Source organism: Bos mutus, chromosome 11, assembly GCF_027580195.1.
Source record: "Bos mutus isolate GX-2022 chromosome 11, NWIPB_WYAK_1.1, whole genome shotgun sequence".
NCBI classification, from domain to species: Eukaryota; Metazoa; Chordata; class Mammalia; order Artiodactyla; family Bovidae; genus Bos; species Bos mutus.
Window position 1 is genome coordinate 5,819,168 of NC_091627.1, and position 22,907 is coordinate 5,842,074.

At 53.1% G+C, this 22,907-nt stretch overlaps 2 protein-coding genes across 3 annotated transcripts in view; one reads left to right on the forward strand and one right to left on the reverse strand.

Annotated features, from left to right (window-relative positions):
• The first annotated feature begins 2,363 nt into the window (after positions 1-2,363).
• Positions 2,364-3,344, forward strand: QRFP (pyroglutamylated RFamide peptide). The gene has a single exon (XM_005902772.2). The coding sequence runs from the start codon at positions 2,384-2,386 to the stop codon at positions 2,783-2,785; it is 402 nt and encodes a 133-aa protein (XP_005902834.1). The 5' UTR covers positions 2,364-2,383; the 3' UTR covers positions 2,786-3,344.
• Positions 3,345-8,208: 4,864 nt separating this feature from the next.
• The window catches only part of ABL1 (ABL proto-oncogene 1, non-receptor tyrosine kinase), a 142,024-nt gene continuing 127,325 nt past the window's right edge, over positions 8,209-22,907 (reverse strand). For both annotated transcript variants that reach the window (XM_070378833.1, XM_070378834.1), the window contains exons 6-11: positions 22,504-22,681; positions 20,506-20,690; positions 18,046-18,198; positions 16,396-16,485; positions 15,884-16,048; positions 8,209-11,905 (exon numbers count right to left, since the gene is read on the reverse strand). In XM_070378833.1, coding sequence (XP_070234934.1) covers positions 10,185-11,905; positions 15,884-16,048; positions 16,396-16,485; positions 18,046-18,198; positions 20,506-20,690; positions 22,504-22,681 — 2,492 coding nt within the window. In that variant the 3' untranslated portion in view covers positions 8,209-10,184. The remainder of the gene's footprint in view (positions 11,906-15,883; positions 16,049-16,395; positions 16,486-18,045; positions 18,199-20,505; positions 20,691-22,503; positions 22,682-22,907) is intronic.

Genomic DNA, 22,907 nt, shown 5'->3' on the forward strand with positions numbered 1-22,907 from the left:
CAAAGGCAGGGCCGTTAGGGTTCCTCCGGGCCGGGTGAGACCCCAGGGCCACGCCTGTGACTCACAATGAACGAGGCGCCCTGGCTCCTCCAAGCAAGGCTGCCTTTGCGCAAAAGGCGGCCCTGTCCGGCCTCCTGTCAGACCACATCCTGTTTGTGTTGGGTCTTTTATCAACGTGGTCCGCGCAGTCCCATCCTTCACTACCAGGTCCCCAATGGAATCCCAGGGTCAGGAATGCGCAGCAATCAGGAGTGCCCAGGGCACGGGCCCCCTGGGGGGGTCGCTATATAAAGCAGGGAGCACCCGGGAGCCGCACCTCCTGGACAAGAACCCAGAGCAGCTCTGCCCAGCCTGGCCCAGGTCCAGCCGCCCAGCTGGGAGCAGACCCGCAGCACCGTGAGTATGGCCGCTCCATCCCCGGCAGGAATCGCGCTCAGGCCTCCTGCAGGTTGGGAGCTGGGCACAGGCGGCGGGAATCCTGGGGACCCACAGGGCTGGGAAGGCCCTGAGGGGTGGAGACCCGCACCTCATCTTGCTGCCTAGAGCAGGCAGAGATTGGCCACGGGCGCCCTCCAGGGCTCGGCACTGGGCCTCCTTCTGTCTTCTCCTGCCAAGTCCTGGATGTTGGGGCCTGAACCCCAACTTGTGCTGGGGTCCAGTTTTTGGTGTGGAGTGTTCCAAGCTCCCATTGGATTTCTGAAGGGGTCCACGGGTCCCCCCAAAAGAAAGGAGAGACGGCACCCCACCCCCCCTTTTGAGACCCAGAGGCCATTCCCAGGTAGACTCATCCACCGGCTGGACTCCCACCTGGTCTCAAAGCTGTCTGCCTCGCTTTCTGTGGGGAGGAAAGCCCTTGAGAAAAGCCCCCACCCCACCCAGATGCTGATGGAGAGGCTTCCCTGAGGCAGGTAAGAGGTTGCTCCAGCCTCAGGAGATGAGAGAGGCGTAGGAGGGCTGGATTCAGGAAGAGGAGGGAGGACATGCTCTAAGATTTTTTTTTTTTTTAAGCTTTTTGGGCTGAGTACACTTTGAAATGTCTTCAAGGGAGCCAGTTCTGGAAAGAGCTCTGGGAGGCCTGGGCTGTCTTCTCCAGAACCCGTTCCCTCTATTCCAGCCTCAGCTCTCCTCCTCAGAGGACCAGCCAGCTCCCACCCACCATGGTCGTTACCAAAGAGGCTTCCTTTGCGAGGGAACGAGCAGTTACTGCCAAGGCAGGGGCACTGAGGGGAAGCTCTGTTTCTGTTTCTCATCCCCCACGGACCACCATGCAGGGGGTAGAGGAGCCATTCCCGCGTCCAGCCCAGTTAGACCCGGGCTTGCATCTTAGCTTTGTCACTTACAGAACTGAGATCTTGGGCCCGTCACCCGTTTGCGGATCCTGCCTCCTCTGTAGAAGGGAATAAGGGAGGCCCTCAAGGACAGTATCAGGTGGGGATGGCCCACAGTCCAAGAAGCCCCCTGGCCATTAGAATTGGGAATCCTAGAGCCTCTACTTTCTAGCTGTGGGGCCTGAGCACAGTCTCTTAGCTTTTCTGATGGTTCTCTTGCCTGTAAATAAAAATGTTCGAATAACAGGGCTTCAAGTTAGGTTTACTGTGAAGATAAAGTGCAACCATGCAGGCAAAGGTTTACCTTGCAGCCAGATTACACAGTTGGAGAAGGAAATGGCAACCCACTCCAGTATTCTTGCCTGGAGAAGTCCTCGGACAGAGGAGCCAGGCGGGCTACACAGTCCATGGGGTCACAAAGAGTCGGACACGACTGAGCAACTATCACTGTCACTCAGGTACACAGTTGGTGCTCAGCGGGCACTGGCAAGCGCTCCTCTCTGGGAGGACGTCTGAGTTAGGCCGGGCCGTCAGATCTGGTTCCTGCTTTCGGGAGAGACTGGCTTCCACGTCGCAGAGACATGAGCAGAGCATCCCCGCTAAACAGCTTAACCAGACCCATTTATTATCGAGTTGAAAACGAAGAGGGGTAGCTGCTATTAACTCTACCCTATGGCTCTGAGATGATATGGCCCAGGAGTCAATAATTATAATAAGGGAAGGACGAGCCCAAATTTGCTCAGCTCTCCCGGGGCCGCCTGTAAGCCGTCCCAGTGGCAGTGGTATTAGTGTGCTAAGCTGCCAAAGCCATCAGAAGATTGCAAGAGAGGGAGAATCAGCCTAATTGGTGTGGCTGGCTCCTGAACCTGCTAAGAAAATAAAGGCCTGGTTCCCGCAACGTGGTGACACTTCCTCTCGCTGCTTGCAGGCTGGGCTCAACCGAGCCGCCAGATCACGCCTTTGACGGCGGCCCGGGTTCCTGGGAAGCACGTGCATGGCTGTGCGTGGCCTCAGGGTGCAGCCCGTAACCCCCTCCTCTCTCTCCTCTGGACCAGATGCGGAGCCCTTACTCCCTGCCCTACCTCCTGTTCCTGCCCCTGGGTGCCTGCTTCCCGGTGCTGGACACAGAGGAGCCTGTGGATGCCGTAGGGGGCACCGGACGTGAAATGAGCTGGATGGACCTGGCGGGGGGACGCCCCTTTCCGTGGGGCTCCCCTGGGTGGCCGAGAGCCCCGTACCCACATGCCCTGCTCGTCACGGCCAAGGAGCTGCGGGCGTCAGGCAAGGCGCGTGCTGGCTTCCAGCTGCGTCTCGGGAGGCAGGACGATGGCAGCGAGGCCACTGGCCTCCTGGGGGAGGCCGAGAAGGTGGGGGGCCTGTTGGGAACCCTGGCTGAGGAGCTCAATGGCTACAGCAGGAAGAAAGGGGGCTTCAGCTTCCGTTTTGGCCGGGGGTGAAGGGGCCAGCATCCTGGGAAGGGCCCCTCTCCACCTGACCCCTCTTCTCCTCTGGCCTCAAAAACCAAGATACTGAGAAGGTGTGGGGTGTTCTTATAAAGGACGACAATAGGAATTATAAAAGCAGCAGGATTGGTTAGGTGGGTGCTTACTTTTGATTTCCAACTTTGCTGAAGCAAAAAAACCCTGGATGGTGTCAAAAAGGAGCTCAAAAGACCAGAAAGGCAAGGTAACAAGAGATACCACATCTGGCACAGCCCCCTGGCAGACTGCTGTGTTTCAGCCCCCTCCTCCGGGGCCTGGAGCCAAGGATGCCCTTGGACCACAAATCTGAACAGGCAGAGCTGGTTGTGCTGGCCCTGGCTTAAAGGTAGGTGGCCTGAGTGATTCTGTAGGATAACTGAAGTTTTGACAGTCTCCACCAGGACGTCAGGGGTTGACATCTGAAGTGCAACTGTGAGCGAGCACATTCCACTGGGTACAGACTGTGGTTCTGAAAGTTAACAATGGAAAAAAAAATCTTGTTCTCCATCCCATTAAGACAACATCCCTCTGGCAAGAAAACCTTGCTGCGGTGTTGCGATGCCACCGGAACCCACTGCCCAGCCTTTCTGACAACTGTCCTCATCGGTGGTACGTTTGCCAAGCTGAGAAGTCTCATGGGAGGTGAATGAGGAAGGAATACATTTCTTTTTTTGCTGCAGCAAGGTTGAGTGTCCAGTGTTCAGAATGTGAATGTGTTGTTGTCTTTTGAAATAAAAGTTGTAGCGACTGCAAACTGATGGGAAGCCCGCCTAACTCTTGCCTGCAGGTGCTCTGTGCCCTGGGAACTTTGCTTCCTGAATTGTGAGTTGCCTTGACTTTGGGGAGATGGAAATCATGTCTCCTGTACCCCACACCTCTCCCGGCATCCCCTTAATTGGCAGTTGGTGAAATACCTGTGGTCAGAGGTACAGGGAAAGACACACGGGGTGGTGCATTTTTCCTCTTGCGCTAGACAGCTCTTGCCCTGGTTTTCTCCAAGCGAGGAGAATTCTGAAAGCAACTGCTCTGCCCCGAGGGAAGCCCGCGCTGGGCAGCCCTGGGGCGAGGCGGAGCATCTCCTTCAAACGTGGCTTTGGTGGGTCCTGCGTTCCGACCCTAGTCAGCTTCGGCAGTCTGAGGCTCCTCACTCCCCGGCTGGCTTTAACTGCCAGGACCAGAACCTGTATCGATGTTGCCATGGCAACACCTCTCCTCCCTTGGGAGCCACGGCTTGCCCCTGTTCACAATTGAATAATTCTCCATTGAGCTGTCACAATTAATTGGTAGATTCTTATTAGCCTTTTTAGAACCACACTGGGCCTGGGCCCAGCTTGGCACCTCAGAGCATTTCACAGTGTTTTTCCCGTTCTATTAGAGACTTAGGTTCCCCGGTAGCAGTTCTCAATCCTCGACAGCCTGGAAAGTCACTTCATTAAGGGGTGACAGATCTGAGCCATAAAAAGAGGCGGGCTGACTGGGGAGCAGAAATGGGATGGTGGGGTGGGACGGGGATGCAGGAGTCGGAGCTTCGCCTTACGCTGAGGCGAGCTGCTTGGACCATGCGTCCTGGGCTCAGGGCCGCGGTGACGGGGGCCGGCAGTGACGCTGAGTCTGGGAGGCACGGTGTACCCTTTGGCCTCTGCCACTGGCGAGGGAGGGAAGAGCCGGAAGGGCTGCTGCTAATGTGGCAGGCTGATGCGGGGGCGGGGGGGGGGGCGGTCTTTGTGGGCAAAAGAAGCAAACACTCGGCCCTGAAGCCACAGAGGGAAAGCTCACGAAACCAGTCAAGGACAGCCCCGCTGCGGAGGCCGTACAACACGGGGTGGCCAGAGGAGGCAGGCAGGGTCCTAGCCTGGGCTCTCACCCCGGCACGTGCTCACCTCCACTCTGATACGGGGAGAGGCGAGGCAGCGTCCTGGAGTAAGTACTCCAGCCGTAGCTCACTTACGCACACAGAGAAGCCAGAGAATGTGCTCATGACACATGGGGGAAACAACAGACCAAGGGCAGAGGGACGCCCTGCAGCAAGGTGCCCTGGCCCACATGTGCACGGGCCTTCTACTCTTGGGACTGAAGGACTACCCCTGCAGTCACCAACGGTGAGAACTGAGAGCCTGGAGGTCACCGAGGGGGAAATGCTCCCGCACGTGTTCACGCGCGCTGTGGGTATGCACCGGTGGCTTTTAATTTACTAGGATTAGGTTAACCTCGATGGAGAAATCCGAGATAAAGCGGGGAGGGGGAGAGGGGAGGGCCTTCAAACAGTGGATAACCTGTCATTAGGCTTTCATCATTAAACAGAAATCAACAACAAAGCTGTCCTCTCCAGTTGCTTGTACATTCGAGTTCAATAAACCTGAAAATCAGAACAATCAAACTGCTATGGGCGCTGATCTGTTAAATCCACTCCCACTGCGTTCGGCTAACCTTCCTCTTTAACCTCCCCACACCTCTTGACCCCCCAGCTCTGTAAAGGTTTGGGGGTCTCTCGTGCCATCCCCACACAGCACCCCCCCAATCCTTGATGGAGATTACTCTCCAGATTAGTGAGGATGAGGCTCTTAGGAAAACACCTGCTTTGGAAGCAGGGCGATTGCGCTCCCTGGCGGCCCGGCCGGCTGCACCCGGTGTGGCCATGCTGTGCTCTGGCCCAGGCGCCTGGGAGCTGATGCATTCTCTCATGTTACGCATTCAAGACACACACACAAAACGCTCCATCTTGGTGTGCAGATCTCCAGGTATTTAGCTCTTAAAATGGATGGGGAATATTTGCCGGTATTTTCTTGCATGTTTGAAATATTAATAAAAATGTCCAGGAAAAAAAGAGGTTGGGGGTGGGAGCAATAGCAGACCATCAGGCAGCAGCTGTAGTAAGTGAGGCATCAACTCGTCCAAACAGTGCCCCGGTGCCAAAGATGCTGCAAGACACACGCCAGGGGAGACCCGGACCCAGGCAGGGGGCTTTCACCGTCCAGGCAGGGAGCTGGGGCCCTGGCCCGAGATGGGGGGGCGACCACGGAGGAAGGCTGGCACCAAAGACAGGGGACACCATGGTTGGGCAGTCTTCTCCCACCTAACATCTTCTGTACGAAGACAACACGTCGACATGGGCCCCCCAGAGTGCTCAGCTGAGGAGCGCCGTCTATAAAACACCCCTGATGCCGACAGGGCTGGGCGAGCTGTACCTCTCGCCTCCCCTCTTTCACGATGGAGGAGGGGAGGCGAGCCTGGCCCTGGAGCCCACCTGGAGTGTCGACAGATGAGTCCGGTGCAGTAGGCATTAAGCAGGCATGTGCTGTGTGACCTCGGGATGGCTGCCGCACATGTCGGAACCCGGCTTTCTCACCCATGAAATGAAGATGGTCACAGAACCTCCCTCGTTAATTCTGAAAAAGGTGTGGGGTTTCCCACAGTGGTGCATTCGTAGAGTAGCTAAAAGCAATCCCCTGTGAGCTGTAATTCTAAGATAATCTTCAGTGAAACCTAAAACACATCTGAAATGCGCCCTAATTCCAAGCGTGGTTGGATGAGTTTCCAGCCAGTGACACACCCATTAGCCAGCACCACCCAGGCTACACACCCCACGTTGCCCGCCTTTCTGACCTCTTCCATCAGACCACGTGCCCATTTAAACACCACTGTGCTGGGTCTGGCGGCTACCCGGCACTGTGTACTGTAGAGTGGGGTGAGTCTGTCCCCTCCCACTCCCAGTGCCCCCCAATATTCCATGGCGTGCACACACCACCCCTACCTATTCCGTCCCCCTCTTGATGATTGCTTTCAGTTTGGGAATCTGAAAGGTTTTAAAATTTTTGAGGCTGGAAGCTTATAAATTTTGAGGTAACCATGTCAACAGCAGCTGCCAGCCTTCTGGGGCTTGGCCCTTGGGTGCCCCCTCCTTTGTTCTGGACCTCAAAGGCACGACTCAGACCTTTGGCCACCGTTGTGTGTACACACAGATATGTCTTCCTGGGGCTATATTCGAGTCCTCACTAGGTTCTCAAGGGGTTCTGTGACCAAAGAGGTTCAGGACCACTGACCTAGAACAGTGAGACCCAAGTAAGCTTCTTCAGCTCGCCTGACACTCGTGGAAGACGCTACTTTGGAGAAGAGCCTTCTGAGTCCCCTGCCTCAGGCCGGTATGGCTGCCAGGGTGGCTGGCGCGTACACGAGGCCTCGTCCTGGTCTCACCACGTGGGAGCTGTGACTGGACGAGCTCTCTGCTGGGAGCTGGGAAGACAGGACGGCTCACCCTGTCTGTGAGGCTGAGTTCGGGACCCACGCACGCCTGACCCAGGGGAAGCAGCTGTCAATGGGGACCGTCACTGCAATCCCACATCCTCTTTCAGACTTGAGAGCTGCCACTCAAAGGAAGAGCCTGCTCTCCATGGAAAAGTCCCGACTCAGGAGCTCTGGTGTCCTGTGACAGCTCTGCCACTGACCCACCCTGCAGCCTGGGCCTGTTTCTGCCTCTGTGAGATGGGGAGACCTGTTCCCTGGTGCCGCCTGGGGCCACGCCATTTGAGCACACACCGCGGGTCCTGCCGACCTCTTCCCCGGGCTGGCGTTTCCACTGCCCCTGCTGCGGAGCGGCGCGGCTCGCTGCCCAGGTCTCTGGGAGAGAGGCTCCGCTGGACTGTCTTCACTGGGCTCTGGTGGACAGGATTTGTGTCCTCTGACAGGCCTGCTGGCTTAATAAGTATCATTAGCAAGGGGCAGCTACTCACTTCCCCGACGTCCACTTTCCGAGCCACCAGCTGGCGTCAAATGGAGAACAGATATTGAGGACACGTCAACACCCCTCAGGAGGTCCCCGTGGGAGAAGTCACGCTGTGGCCCTGGCCTGCAGCTCCATCCCCTCGCAGGCCGGCACACCCTGCTCGTCTTCATCCACCGAGAAATAAGACGCCTGGTGTGCTGAACTAAAGTGAGCGGACGGCACTTTGGGGACTGATGACAGTGCCCGAAAGTGAATTCAAATGCAAAGAAAAAAAAAAAATCCCGTGGGGAGGGCTGAATGCTGTCAGGCCAGAGAGGCATCCCGGATGTGACCTCCCCCTTCCATTCCAGGGATGGGCGGCACTGCTGACGGTGGTCTTCCTTTTCCATGCCAGATGGCCGTGGCCTGCGTGGGAGCACGGCCCATTCTCAGTGCTGCCGATGAGCCAGGCCGCTGGCGAGCAGGGCTCGAGGCTGCAGAGGGGCCCGACGTGAGGGCTGGCTGGTGACACGGCTGGTGCGGGGTTCTGCCACACTCCTGTTCTCTCCTGTCATTTGAGACCCGACACGGCGTGGCCCCCGGCCACTTCGGGAAAGCCTGGCTCCCTCCCGGCCCACGCGTGCGCCGGGACTCTGAGGATGACAGGGAAGAATTACGGACCACAGCAATTCGCCCAAGGTCTGGTGTTGTAAACATTTATTTAAAAAATACTACGGAGGGGAGACGTGGATTCAAAAAAACACAGAGTCATATACAGAAACAAAATGTACTGGACCAAAAAAAAAAAAAAAAAGACACCATAGGCATTCCAGAAGGGAGGACAGTGGAAAACTATTTACAGGTCATTTATAAAAGGGCGAGTCTATAAAAGAGTGTAATATCAAAGTATAAATGCAAAATATAGTGGCACATCGTGTGAACGGGAAGAGACAAGTACCTCAGAAACGGGCAGTGGAGGGGACCTGGTGGGTTTCGTTCCGCTTCGTCTGCAAGGCCACTGGCGGTGTTGGGGCACCCTCCCCCCTCGGCCTGCACAGCACAGCAGCCCGGGGGGAGCAAAGAGGTGAGGCGCTGTGAAAACAGCATAAAACGACCCAGAGGAAACCATCTCTATCAGAGAAATAAAAGACAAACTCAGGTGATTAGTGTACAAACGGGGCCAGAGTGAGGTCATGGGCACAGGGTGGCCTGGGGAGCGGGTGGGAGGCGGTCTCCTCCTGGTTTCTCCACCGGTTCTCCTGAGCAAGGCCCAGGCAGGTGCCAGCCCACTCTTCAGTAGCTGCTCCAGGTCAAGGGCACACGGGCTCCTACCCCCGAGCCTAGTCCTGGGCAGCCCGAGGAGATGATGCTGAGGACTGCTCTCTCAGACACTTCCTGGGGTTTCCTTTGTCTGATTCTCTTCTTCCCTGATGACTCCCACTGGAACATTAGGTTAAGCGTGCTCATGGTAATTAAATAAGCTATGTGCCCATCGGGGCATGGCCCACGCTGGGCGGGGCTTTGGTGCCCCAGTCCTTTCCCTCCTGCATGCTCGCTGGGCGCCCGATGGCGGGTCCTTCTCTCTGGAGAGGCAGCTGTGCTGAGGGCAGTTTGGAAATGCTTCAAGAACTCTGGAAAGCTGAAGACTGGCTTGTCACCAGGGAAAGAGCTCTGCAAGAATCTACTTTGCCTTAGAGGAGCACAATGGAATGGAAAGAGAGCAAGTGGAAGTAAAGACCAAGCACCTTATCAGGGACCCCGGGAATTCGGAAGGAAGGTAACTGTGCTCACTGCCGACCTGCCAGGCCCTGCTCTGGGCCATCCTGGGCCTGGCTGCGCCCCCAAGCTCACCACCTCCTCCTGCCTCTGGAGCCCCCGTGTGCTCCCCCGTGACCCTGCTACCCTCCAGACTCAAGCTTTCTATCCAGGATTAGCAGTGCACGTCACAGGAGAGCAGGTGACAGGGCCCTGAGGACCTGGAGAGGACGACGAGGAAACTCTCCCCATCGCGGACTCCTTGGCTTCCCCCCCAGACTGGGACCCAGAAGCTGGCTGATGGTGGCGCCCTGGCCTGTCTCAGCCCCTAGTCAAGAGCCGTCCTTCACATGGGGGGATGGTGCAAGGAGGGGGGCGTGGGGTGACCCCCGGGCCCCACTTCCCGGGACGTGGCTCTGGACACAGGTCCTCAGCAGGCGGCCCGAGCGAGGGGAGTGTACACTCGCTGCCTGGGGTGAGTGGAGGTGACAGTCCCCAAGCTCTGCTGACTTTGCTCCCGTTCAGAGTGCTCCTTCCTTGGGACAAAGGGGGCGAAGGCAGAGCCAGTGGAAGTCCTCCAGGGAGGAAGATGGAAAGGAAATGCTCATCGACCTTCCCGCCTGGCCCCGAGGGCTCAGTTTTGAAGCCCCACGTGCACGGAGGAGGCTGGGATGCCCACGGCGGTCCACAGAGCGGGAACTCCACAGACAGAACTTGGATGAGGCTCCGGGGCCAGGCGGAGGGGGGAGGCGAGCGCAGGAGGACGGCGGGTAGGACAAAGTCGTGGTGCTGCATTCCACGGCAGCAGCCGCTCTGCCCGGTGCAGAGCTATAGGCCAAGGTCCCCACGTGCGGGTCCTGCCGGCCGCCTGCCCGCTGCCCCAGGCACACACAGGGAGCCCTCGTGCGCCGCCGGCTCCTGCTACCTCTGCACGATGTCGCTGATCTCCTTCACGGAGCTGAGGAGTTTGCTGAAGTCCTGAGTGGCCGCTGGGCCACCACCTGCTGTTGCTGGGCAGATCTGCAGCTCCCGGAGGTTGTTCTCCAGTTTGTTGATGGCCTCGCGGAAGGCGAATTTGTTCCTCATTTGCTGGATGGAGTCCACGTAGCTCACGCAGAATGTGTAGAGGTTTTTGCCGGCTTCGAGCACGGCGCTGTGGCTGGCCATCTGCTCTGAGTTCTTGGAGATGGCCAGGCACAGGGCCTCCGTGCCATCCAGCACCATGCCCTTGGTGATGGCGCCACTGGCGATCCGTTCAGGAGGCTGCCGGGTTTTCCGAAGAGACACGCGGGTCGATATGAGTGGAATGAAGGCGGTGGAGGACGGCTGGTCCCCTGCCAGGGCAGAGGGTGCTGACGGCAAGGTGGCGGGGGTGGGGGCGGGGCTGGTCGGGGTTCCCGCCGGCTTGGTGGATGCCGGCGGCTTTGGCATGGATGGGAGCACGGGCTTCTTGGCGCCCTCTCCCAGCTGGCCAGACTTGGCGGTGTCGCTGTTTACGGCATCTGCAGCCAGAGCTGCAGGTTTCACCTTTGCCCCGGCGCCTGCCTCCCCGGCCGCTTCCTGGCTCGGGCTCTGCGAGGACTTCCCGGCTTTGCCCGCGGAGGTGGGTGGCGGGGGTGGCGGGGCGGGTTTGAGCTTGGACAGCTTCCCCCTGTCTCTCCCTGGGGACTCAGAGGTGGGCTTGTGCCTCCTCCCCCGGGGCTCCTCTGCAGCAGTGGCGGCAGCCTTGCTGGGCCCTCCGGAGGCTCCTAGCCCGGCCCGGCTGGTGGCGGGTGCCGGCTCAGCGGGCATCCCCGCGGCACTGGGCCTGCCGGCCTCCTCCTTGTGGGGAGGGCTGGAGGGAGGTGCGGCCGCACCCTGCCTCCGAATTGGTTTTGGCGTCAGGCTGGGTGGGCTGGAGCCTGGGCTGGCCTCAGCCGCATCCTTGAAGACCTCGTCGGCGGCCTCCTCGGTTTTCTTCACCAGCCGGGGCGGCGGGGTAACCGTGCCTCTGGTCATCTGGTCAGACCTGTTCTCGCTTGCCCGCTTTCGAGGCAGGGCCGGCTTCTCGCTTTTGTGGCCTCCAAAGGTGGACGAGTCGAACTGCCTGCCGGTGGACTGCAGGTCCCGAGGCAGGGTGACTGACCGCCACTCTGTGTCCTTGGCGCCGTGGGGCACGCAGGAGGCCGAGCAGGACCTCAGGAAGCGCTTGCTGGCGCCGCTGCCGCTCTCCTCTTCACCGGCAGCCAGCCGGCTGCTGGTCAGAGTGCTGGACTTTTTCCACAGGTGGGGCGACCGGAAGCCCGCGCCCCCAGACTCCCGGAAGGCTCCGTTGGGGACCCCAGCCCCGCCGCTGGGCTTTGGGGACTTGGCCGACTCCACTGCATCCGGGGGTGCCGGTGCCAGCGCCCCGTTGCTGATTTCCCGGCCTTCCTCCTCGCTGGCCGCTTTCCGCTCGGGCGGGCCATCCATCTCCCGGAAGGAGCTGCTGCGTTTGGGAGGGGTTGGGGCGGTTTTCTTCTTCTTCTTGATCAAGGCGCTGAACAGGTTGGTCTTCTTGTCTTTGGGAAGCAGGCGCTCATCCTCATTGAGGCTGCCATCCGGAGGACCCCGTTCTTTTCGAGGGAGCAGTGGAGATACAGCGGGTTCGTGGTCCACAGGATCTGAAACACACAGGGAAGAGCTGAACGAGTCCAGGCCAGAAGCAACGAGCCCGGCGTCACCTGGGCCGGCCGGCCTGTCCTCACAGAGCGGCTCTGCATCTGGGCTCTGCCAGGCTTGCGTGTGTGGTTGGGCTGCTCGCCCCTGGCGAGCGACTTCTCTCTGCTCACCCTCAGCTTTCTCATCGATAAAACAGAGCACAACAGAGCTACCCAGAGTGCTGCCGTGAGAATGGAATGGATGTGGGGCATTTATCACAGCTCTTGGCATGAAATCCTCAGTAGCTATTGTCACTGTATGTTGGTGTTGTTATTATTGGGCAGAGCTAAAGTCTCTCTCCTTGAAGACAACAGAAAAGCTGGGGCACCCAAGCCCACCGCCCCACCCCTGTTAAAGCAGCAGAGGCCCCTGCACACCACCATCTGGAGGGTACAAGGCAGACGAGGCCAAGCACAGGGTCAGGAGCTGGGCCTCTCTGACCAGGCGGCTGCTCGCGGCTCCCGCGAGGCCGGGCAGGAGGGAGGGGGGCCGCGTGCCACGGAGTGCAGTGACAACGGGCTATTATGCTCGGGGAACTATAAGGGTGACCTTTTAAAACTTTTAAATGGGCATTCTTTAAATATGAATAACAGTGCCTAAGAAATCTTTCTGGCGTTGCCAAGCTCCCCGCGAGTGAGTGACAGAGCTCTCCCTCCGAGGGCGGCAGCGGCGCGGTGGCTGTCAGCACCTGGGACGCTGAGGGACGGGGCATCTGTCAGAACAGCAGGCGGCACACAGGACTCCCGGATCCGGGGAAGTCGAGGCCCTCCACAAACCTCAGCCCCGTCGGACGAAGGTGAAGACAGTGAATTTCTAATGAATTATGCACAGCTCTGTTTCACGGGCTGAACAGCTAATTGACACTCTTGGCGCGCCATGAGATTACATATCAGAATGCCCCTCAGATGAATACTGATGGGGGGTAAATGAACATGATGGCTTATCACTGGCCTTTTAATAAGCCGCAAGTTCTCAGAGTGGCCCCCTTCCCCACCGCTGTCCCACTTCCTGACGTCGGGACGACTACCAGAAGGATGAGGGGCCAGGTTCTACATAGTCTACATGCTGTCGAAGCAGGGTAAGCACAACGGTCCAGGGAGTGTGCAGAAAGCGCAGCATCATTTATCTCTTACATAAATCTTTTAAGTGTATATTTTTGCTATATTTCATAGTAAATATATTTGTGCAGCAGTACATATACAATACCTATATATAGGAGCTACACATTCAACTTTTAAAATATGGGTACATAATTAAAGAATAGCAAGGACAGATAAGAAATCCGAAAACTTCCAAATGTTCAAGCTGTATTTAGAAAAGGCAGAGGAATCAGAGATCAAATTGCCAACATCTGCTGGATCATAGAAAAAGCAAGAAAATTCCAGAAAAACATCTATTGCTGCTTCATTGACTATGCTAAAGCCTTTGACTGTGTGAATCACAACAAACTGTGGAAAATTCTAAGTGATCAATGTGAAGAAATAGAGGAAAACAATAGAATGGGAAAGACTAGAGATCTCTTCAGGAAAATTAGAGATACCAAGGGAACATTTCATGCAAAGATGGGCTTAATAAAGGACAGAAATAGTATGGACCTAAAAGAAGTAGAAGATATTAAGAAGAGGTGGCAAGAATACACAGAAGAACTGTACAAAAAAGATCTTAACCCAGATGACCATGATGGTGTGATCACTCACCTAGAACCAGACATTCTGGAATGAGAAGTCAAGTGGGCCTTAGGAAGCATCTCTACAAACAAAGCTAGTGGAATGATGGAATTTCAGTTGAGCTATTTCAAATCCTGAAAGATGTTGTGTGAAAGTGGTGTACTCAATGTGTCAGCAAATTTGGAAAATTCAGCAGTGGCCACAGGAATGGAAAAGGTCAGTTTTCACTCCAATCCAAAAGAAAGGCAATGTCAAAGAACGTTCAAACTACTGCACAATTGCACTCATCTCACACGCTAGCAAAGTACTGCTCAAAATTCTCCAAGCTAGGCTTCAACAGCACATGAACAGAAAACTTCCAGATGTTCAAGCTGGATTTAGAAAAGGCAGAGGAAACAGAGATCAAATTGCCAACATCTGCTGGATCATAGAAAAAGCAAGAAAATTCCAGAAAAACATCTACTGCTGCTTCATTGACTATGCTAAAGCCTTTGTGTGAATCACAACAAACTGTGGAACAGCTGGGATATACCAGACCACCTTACTTGCCTCCTGAGAAACCTGTATGCAGGTCAAGAAGCAACAGTTAGAACCAGACGATGCAACAACAAACTAGGTCCAAATTGGGAAGGGAGTATGTTAAGGCTGTATATTGCCACCCTGCTTATTTAACTTATATGCAGAGTACATCATGCAAAATGCTGGGCTGGATAAAGCACAAGCTGGAATCAAGATTGCCGGGAGAAATATCAGTAACCTCAGATACAGCACCTTTATGGCAGAAAGCGAAGAGGAGCTAAAAAGCCTCTTGATGAAAGTGAAAAAGGAGACTGAAAAAGCTTGCTTAAAACTCAACATCCAAAAAATGAAGATCATGGCATCGGGTCCCATCACTTCATGGCAAATAGATGGGGAAACAATGAGAGACTTTATTTTCTTAGGCTCCAAAATCACTGAAGATGGTGACTGCAGCCATGAAATTAAAAGATGCTTGCTCCTTGGAAGAAAAGCTATGACAAACCTAAACAGTGTATTAAATAGCACAGATATCACTTTGCCAATAAAGGTCCATATAGTCGAAGCTATGGTTTTTCCAGTCATCATATATGGATTTGAGAGTTGGATCATAAAGAAGGCTGAATGTTGAAAAATTGATGCTTCTGAATTGTGGTGTTGGAGAAGACTCTTGAGAGTCCCTTGAATAAGCAAGGAGATCAAACCAGTCCATCCTAAAGGAAATCAAGCCTGAATATTCATTGGAAGGACTGATGCTGAAGCTGAAGCTCCAATACTTTGGCCACCTGATACCAAGAACCGATTCATTAGAAAAGACTCTGATGCTGGGCAAGATTGAAGGCAGGAGGAGAAGGGGACGACAGAGGACGACATGGTTGGATGGCATCACTGATTCAATGGACATGAGTCTGACCAAGTTCTAGGAAATGGTGAAGGACAGGGAAGCCTGGCGTGCTGCAGTCCACAGGGCTGCAAAGAGTCGGACACGACTGAGTCACTGAACAACATGATGAAAAAAATTGGAATCATGGGGTCTTGTAGATTCTGGCTTTGTCCTGTCCCTTCCCATTCACCCAGAGTGTGTGGCCCATCACACCAATCCCCTAGAAGCAGCTAAAAACCCAGACACCTGGCCCACTGCAGACATCTCCACTCAGTTGGTCTGCTCTGGAATCCAGACTTCTGTATTTTTTTTTTTCGGTTGCGGCAACTGCAAAACCAGAGCAGCCTCGCTCAGAGCAGAGCCTGGCACACAGGAAGCATTGGATCCATGTTTGCTCCTGTTAACCCCTCCTGCAGTGCTCCCACCACCCTCACTCATCAAGGGGACAGCACCAGAGTCTCTTCTCAGGGACCACGAGAGGACCCCAGCTCTGCCACGGGGGTCTCATGGCTCCGTCAGCACCAGTGAGCTTTTCGTATCAGTGCTTTCACAACGAGCTGCTCTTTGTTTGGTTCAGTGTTTATTATTGCTTTATCTGTCCACAATGCAGAACGACCACAAACAGTGTGAATGATACATGAAATGGTGGGTTTGTTCCTGGTAGGTTTTATGAATGTCTCTGCCTATCTGACTAGACTGACTGCCAAAGCAATGGCTCCTACCTGATGGGGGCAGGGGTGTGGTGGGTAGAGAGTGCAGAGAAAAGGAGAACTTTCCTCTCTTTGCAGCTGGCCCACTCATGAGGGAAGTGCCTGCCTTTCAGTTTAGAGTCGACTCCCTGGAGCCCCCAAGGCGGGTGGGGGGTGGGCACATACCAGTCTCTCCTGGGCCCTTGGAGTGGGGTGTCTCGGGCATGTCGGGGCTGTCTTTGTGCTCAGCAGCTCTCCTGGAGGTTCTCGTCTTGGTGGGCAGTTCTGGGGCCTGCAGCAGGGTACCTGCAACCCCTCGCATGCCTTTCTTCCCCAACTCCTTTTCCACTTCTAAGAAACACCAAAAAAATTAAGAACAAAAGCAGCAGTCATCAGCAGCAGTGTCACTGTGGTATGTTGGCTTTTTCTTTTTAAGGCAACAGTGGAAAACTATATACGGTTACAGAAAAGGGACACACACTCTGAAGAAACACTACTTGAGCGATTTTCAGAACCCTGGCTTCAAGAGACGGAAAGCTACCCTCAGCACCCCTGCTCCGCTTTCTGGTCTCCGGCGAGATGCTGGTCTACGTGCTCTAGCAGGAAGCGGACTGAAGGCCTGGGCTGGGCCCCACACGGCTGTCCCTCCCAGGTCGACCTCGCTCCCCACCACGGGCACCCCAGGACGGGCACTTTACCATCTGATATGCTGGATTCCTGGAACATCGTTTCAAAGGCTTGGTGGATCTCAGCGAAGGAGGGCCGGTCGGAGGGATTCCACTGCCAACCTGCAGATGAGACCCAAGTCAGACGGCCCACGAGGCCTCACTAACATGGGGGGATGAGACATTCTCAGTGGAAAGTCTGGAAATTAACATTCCAATCCTGCTTAAGCATCTTTTGCTATGACAAGTTAAAGTGACGAATGTCACTGTGTCCTATTACAGACATTGAGAATTTGAGAAAATTTTACATACTGGCAGGAATATGGAGTCTAAAATCCCAGAGACAGGCTGACAGCAACAACTACATTTACAAATAGGATTTTACCAGCCTGCCTCCAGCAAACGTAGAAAGTTACTAAACCCAGTAGCTCACTTCCTACCTTACCCTTACTTCATGGTTATCAAAGCCCAAATTCCTCATCAGAAAAGACGTACTAATTAAAACAAGGTTAAAATGGGGATTAAGGGATGACTAAATCCTGTTAGTGAAGACACAGAGTCCCTCTCGGAAACTTCTGTTGAGAGTATCAATTCATATAGCCTTTTTGAGAAAAAGATGATAAAACCTATCAAAATTTAAAATGCACTTAGCTCCCTGAACCAACAGTTCAACTTCTAGAAGTACTAGAGTACTTATACATATACATATATATGTACATATACATATATGTATATGTATGAGGGTGCTGGTTCTGCCTTGTTTAAAATGACAAAAAAACCCAAAAAACCAACAACAAATGTGTAAAACAACCAAATGCTCATCAAAAGAGGACTGGATGAATGAATAAATCATGCGATAGATGCCAGAGAGCTACATAAAGATATGAGACAGGAAAGTGGGGGAAAGAGAGTGCACCTGCTCTGAATCACAGACATGGAAAGACAGGCCTGTTCCACTGCTAAGTACAAAAAAAAGGTGAGGTGATAAATTTTTATACATTTTATATATGCACACGTTACATACTTATACACACACAACCTGTAACACACACATAACATACATATACACACGCCTATAACATACATACACCGCACGTATATAACACACACACACACACATACAGACGTGTGTATGTATATGTATGTGTGTACGTAAATTGCTGAATAATATATATGGGCTTCCCTGGTGGCTTAGCAGTAGAGAATCCTCCTGCCCATGTAGGAGATGCAAACTGGATCCCTAGGTTGGAAAGATCCTGGAGAAGGAAGTGGCAACCCACTCCGGTATTCTTTCCCAGGCAATCCCATGGACAGAGGAGCCTGGCGGACTACAGTTCACAGGGTTGTAAAACTTGGGGTTCTTATTAATAAATGCAAACTTCTTGTATAGTAGGCAAATATTCTGAGTGACTTTTATCCACACAGGTTTGGTAGCCATCAGTCTCATTTTGCATGAAAAACAAACAAAAAACCCTCACATGTAAAATACTATGCATGAATAAAGGCACAGAGAAACATGCGAAAAGTTAAGCAAAAAAAAAAAGCACCAAACTGTACAGTAGTTGCTTCTGAAGAATGGGAAGGAAGAGAGGAAATGGAGCACTTTTAAGCCCTGACTTGACACACACGCCCCGCACCGGGTTGCCTACAGAGCCCATATCGGAACCGGCGGGGAAGGCTCACATGCTCGCATGAGTTCGTAGACCTTCTCTGGGCAGCCTTCCGGGCGCTCCATGCGGTAGTCTTTCTCCAACAGCTCATACACCTGGGACAGGTCAATTCCTGGGTAAGGTGACATGCCATAGGTAGCAATTTCCCAAAGCAACACTCCAAATGCTAAAAGAAAGAAGAAAGATCAAGACTGTTCAAGGTGCATTTAAGATTTGACTGCACCACATTCAAAACTGGCTAACTGTGCAGCAGACTTCAGAAGTTACGCCCTCAGAAGCAGCCCAGACACTCTGACATTTTATAAGGCTCTTAATTACCAACAACCCTGGACAGAACAGGACAGAATGAGGCTTTCTGGTCACTCAAGCCCACGGACTAGCACATGCTGTAGGAGAGGAGGGGCCTGGGGTGACCAACCCCTCCAGGGTCTTTAAGGGAGCATGGCCATCTTGTTGGGAGATGTGGTGGAAGGTGCCTAGGACTGGAATTGAAGAGGCCATTTCTAGTCGTGGCTCTGTGACCAACTAGCCACGTGCCTCCAACAGGCACCTCTCTCTTCTGGGTACATGAAGTGATCTCTAAGATCCCTTCCAACTCCAAAAATTCCATTAAAATCTAACGAAATCACTGAAATTCCAGGTCCCACTAAGGAACCTAATTCCTTGGAGAAGTGAGTGCTACAAGTCAGGGGCAGAGAATGAACCTGGAGTATTTCACCCATTTTAGATAGCACAGATGCTATAGAAGACTATAGGGTTTTGTCAGAAAGAACCAGGAATAATTTGAAGTCCCCACAGGCCAAAGTTGAGACGATCTGAATATCAATTTTAAAAAACTCCTGCAGTGGATTAATCTATAATATACTCAAATATAATTAAATCCAAGAGCTTGTAATAATACTACAAAAGAAAAACAAAACCTAATTGGTCACCACTGGAGGGTATTAAGAACTCAATCTGTTATCATGGCAACTGGTAAATAATGGCAAGGAAGTTTATATTTATCTTGTCTTTCCTGTATGAACTGTTTACCCTACTGTAATCAGACGATAGGAGAGAGGAAGTTTCTTCTTAGAAGTATGGAGCTCATAAATGAGTAAGGAATAAGAGAATCTGGGAACTGTCACTTGGCAAGCCCCTCATCAATCAGTGGCTCTAGACAGAGAGGGAAAATCAAGAATTACGGGGCTACTGATCAAAGGTACCTTCCTTCCTATGAAGTACTCTTACAAAAACAAAACAAGTCAAACCTGAATGTGATCAAGGTGCCTAGGTCCAACTACCCATTTTCTGGGAATAGTGAAGACTGAGGAACATGAGAAACAGTGAGCAGAATCCAGAATGTGGGAGACTTTAAAGGACAAATGGCAGGATCTCTTCCACAAATAACCAGCGAGACACACAGAGAGATGAGAAAGGAGTTTACAGATGAGAGGAGACCTAAAGGATGTCATCAACTAATTGCACTGGGAAATTTGTATTTTCACCCCAATTCAAACAGATAAAAAAAAAAGGGGGTGACTTTTATGATTAACTGGAAATTTGAACATTGATATTTGCTAATATTTAGAAACCGGTTCTTTGATGGCTCAGCAGGTGAAGAATCTGTAATACAGGAGGCACGGGAGACACGGGTTCGATCCTTGGGTCAGGAAGATCCCCTGGAGAAGGAAATGGCAACCCACTCCAGCATTCTGGCCTGAAACATCCCATGCACAGAGGAACCTGGTGGGCTATAGTCCAAGGGGTCGCAAAGAGTCGGACACAACTGAGCGACTAAGCACGCAAAATCCAGAAACTAAACTCAACTTGCGGTTCTACAAATACAAAAGCCGTCTTTTAAGAGACATATGAAATATTCATGGACAAAACATTATGCTGTCTGGAATTTGCTTTGAAATAACAAGGGTTGGGGCTGGGCGGGGGTATAGGGTGAGAGGGTACCACAAGGTGAAGACAGCAAAGCTGGGGGTGGCAAGTGCCTGGAGTCATCAGGCAACTCTGCCTCCTTGACTGCCTGCTGACAATCTGCATAACAAAAAGTAAAAATAAAATACTGTCACACAAGGCTTCGGAGAGGAACATTCTACTTGAATCTCAAACCAGACTCTGCAGCATTCTCTCCGCAGAGGCAGACCCTGGGTGCCTGCAGGGTGGGCTGGCTGCCCTGCACATCCAGGCAATCTAAGAGTGAAGAAGACATAAAGTTGTTAAGTGGGGGAAAGAGTTCATCTGAATTATTTTCGAAGAGGAAAAAAAACCTCATTTTTACCTTATTTAGGAGAGAAAACACGGGAGAAGAGATTTTTGAAATTGAAAAAGAAGTAAAAGAAACAAAAAGAGAAGGAAGCAATGAGAAAGAAATGAAAGAGCAAGGGAAAAGGAACTCAAAAGGCAAGGAGAGAAAGCAAAATGGGGACACAGCCCCTCCCCAAGACGAGGGCGAGGACAAAACCAGAGCGGTGGCCCTTACCCCAGATGTCCGACTTGATGGAGAACTTGTTGTAGGCCAGGCTCTCGGGCGCCGTCCACTTGATGGGGAACTTGGCCCCGGCGTGGGCTGTGTAGGTGTCCCCTGTCATCAGCCTGCTCAGGCCAAAATCAGCCACCTTCACCAAGTGGTTTTCCCCTACCAGGCAGTTTCGGGCAGCAAGATCTCTGGGAAAGGAAACAGTTTATCTGTGAGTTCCTGGCTGACTGCCAGCTTTACAAATCTTCCACCACTGCTTACCAAGGGGCAACACCCACAATGGGAAAATGGAGATCCTAAATAAATACATCTGCTTGTAAATAGTAACGACCAAGCTCTACCCGCAGCGGGTGGCGGGGGAACAGGCTCCCTGGCCCCACGACCTGGAGTGAGTGAATCACCCCAGGACTCGGTTCTCTCACCCATAAGATGATGATAACGGTGCTTGCTTCTTAGGGTGGTTGTGAGTGGTAGTGAACTCACAGTAAAGCACCGATGATGCCTGGGGACAGTGTCCTTAAGAGTCTGTTCAGCTACTCCTGCCCTGTGCCAGGCACCAGGAGCAGATATCCAGGCCAGGCCTTGATCTCGAGAAACGTACATCAGCGTGAGTCTCTGCTTGTCCTATTTAGACTCAACAGGATAAAATAGAGCCCATGACATTCTTTATCCAAATTGTATTTCCCACTTTCCTATTTCTTCCTGATGTGTATCCAAATGTATCCTATGGATTCTCTCCTGTATAATCAGCTTCCTTTAGCCTCCTGATTCTCCCACGGATGCAGGAGCCTAATCTCTGGTTCACGGACATTAAGCATGAAATCACAAGGCAACCTGGAAAGCGGGATGAAGAGAGGCCCCCGCTGAAGGCGATGGCTGGGAGAGATAGCCTGATCACCAGCAATGAGAGGGAAAGGAAATTCAGGAGGGTGGTGCCTAATAGGATTTCGGTAAAGCATTTTAAGTTTGCGTGAATGAAGAGAGAATGAACCGAGCCGTGCAAGGCAAACCAGAAGTCAAGAAATTTCAATTTGCAGCCTCAGAGGGTTCACTTTCCTGAGTGACAGGAGCCTCTGAAGCAGACTCTCATGGACCAGAGAAAAATCTGTTGTACAAGGCACCGCCAGCAGTTCACACACGCTCCTCTTACTTCTCACTATGAAGTTCCGTGTACAGGTTTCATACTTGACTTAATTGGGAAGGAAAGGTCACCACGGTGGCTGGAGAACATCTTGTATAGAAGACTCCGGCAAAGCCCATCAGGCCCTGTCCTGCACAGGCCGTCACTCTGCTAGGAAGCCATTTCCACCAGCAAAGAATGTGGAGACCAAGATAATTGTGGCATGTTTGAAGGTCAGAACACTCCAGGCTTTGAAGCAGCCAAGATGCTTAATTTAGAACTACGCATACACAATCCTGACAATGGTGGAAACATCCCTGAACCAGATGACAGCAAGTTAAGTGGAGAATGAAATGATAATTACCAGAAGGGAGGGGAAAACACATACACACACAACACGGGAACAAAAGCCATGTAGGGCCGTTTCTGAGAGCTTGTGGGGGAGAAACGCCCCAGCGGCTGCTGGCAAGAGGTCACGACACTACTGATGAACCCCAGCCCTGGAGGAGCAACAGGTGCCCTATGTCACAAGGAGCCCTGCCAACGAAAAGAGGTGCCTTCTGACAAACTTCACCCAGTATTCCTCTTAGTCCAAAATGATTCTGCAGTGACATACTTCTCAGCCTGGGGATAACTACTCTGTGGGTCCAAGGGCCAGGCCGGGCTGAGTGCAGTCCTGGACGCACACCCGAAGCTGGCAACTTCAGGAACATGGTGTTCGCCTTTGCTCCAAGGTCCAAGGAGCTGCCGACGCTAAAAAATTCAGAGGCCGAGCCACAAGACCTTGTAGGTTGGGATTTTTTTTTGTAAAAGTATGCCCGGTCCCGTGGTTGCCCCGCGACTCCGCTGGTGCGGGGAGGGCAGCCTCGCGCGGCTCCTACCTGTGGATGAAGTTTTTCTTCTCCAGGTACTCCATGGCGGACGAGATCTGCGTGGCCATGTACAGCAGCACCACGGCGTTCACCTCCTGCCGGTTACAGTCCCTCAGGTAGTCCAGCAGGTTCCCATAGGTCATGAACTCAGTGATTATGTAGAATGGGGGCTCCCGGGTGCAGACCCCTGCCAACGAGACAAGGCTTCAGCGTGCCACTCCGCTCCCAACGGAGTACACACCAGAAAAGATGAGCCCTGAAGAACGAGGCTTCTGAGACGGATTCTCTCTCTGCCCCTACATCCCGGGCCCACGTCCTGCGATGACTCCATGCACTCGTGGGTTCAGATTATGTTCCCTCGGGAGGGACGTGCCCCACCCCCTCCCTTTTTTCTTCCTCTCAAGCCCATGGGC

What these genes read in the sequence shown, in the direction of transcription:
- QRFP (XM_005902772.2), top strand. Translation starts at nt 2,384, where the DNA reads ATGCGGAGCCCTTACTCCCTGCCCTACCTCCTGTTCCTGCCCCTGGGT.